We start from the raw sequence: 447 nt of genomic DNA on the forward strand, positions 1-447 counted from the left end.
CACTCTCTTTGATTTATATTTCTTAAGGATCACTGATCCAAGTATTCTTGAAGTGTTACCATCTACAATAAACATCATTCGAAGATGTCTGTGGGTTATAGTTATTTTATTGGTATTCTACATATATGTAAGCTTTGTTGGTTCATATTTAATGCATCACCTTGATATACAATAATATACTCAGTACGAACATAAGATTGGATATAAAAGCAAATTTACCAGTGACCAGACAGGAGCTGAAGAAGATCGTTTTGAACTATCCAAAAATTTGGTAGATTGGACTGGAATGAGAAAACAGAAAAGTTAATTATTACACAAGAAATACACATAGTCACTAATAAGGCAAAAAATTAGTAACTGTTTTACATTTTGAATTTTTAAAAATCATTTAAAACTTATAAAATAATTTCATCATACTTTTAATGCTAATAGATGAGAAAGACTTCT

At 28.2% G+C, this 447-nt stretch overlaps 1 protein-coding gene across 16 annotated transcripts in view; it reads right to left on the reverse strand.

Moving 5' to 3' along the window:
• The window catches only part of LOC106868006 (rho guanine nucleotide exchange factor 28), a 561,000-nt gene that overhangs the window by 79,889 nt on the left and 480,664 nt on the right, over positions 1-447 (reverse strand). For all 16 annotated transcript variants that reach the window (XM_052976095.1, XM_052976105.1, XM_052976107.1 and 13 more), the window contains one exon: positions 220-281. In XM_052976095.1, the coding sequence (XP_052832055.1) occupies positions 220-281 (62 nt within the window). The remainder of the gene's footprint in view (positions 1-219; positions 282-447) is intronic.

The sequence above is a fragment of the Octopus bimaculoides genome, chromosome 2 (assembly GCF_001194135.2).
Source record: "Octopus bimaculoides isolate UCB-OBI-ISO-001 chromosome 2, ASM119413v2, whole genome shotgun sequence".
NCBI lineage: Eukaryota > Metazoa > Mollusca > Cephalopoda > Octopoda > Octopodidae > Octopus > Octopus bimaculoides.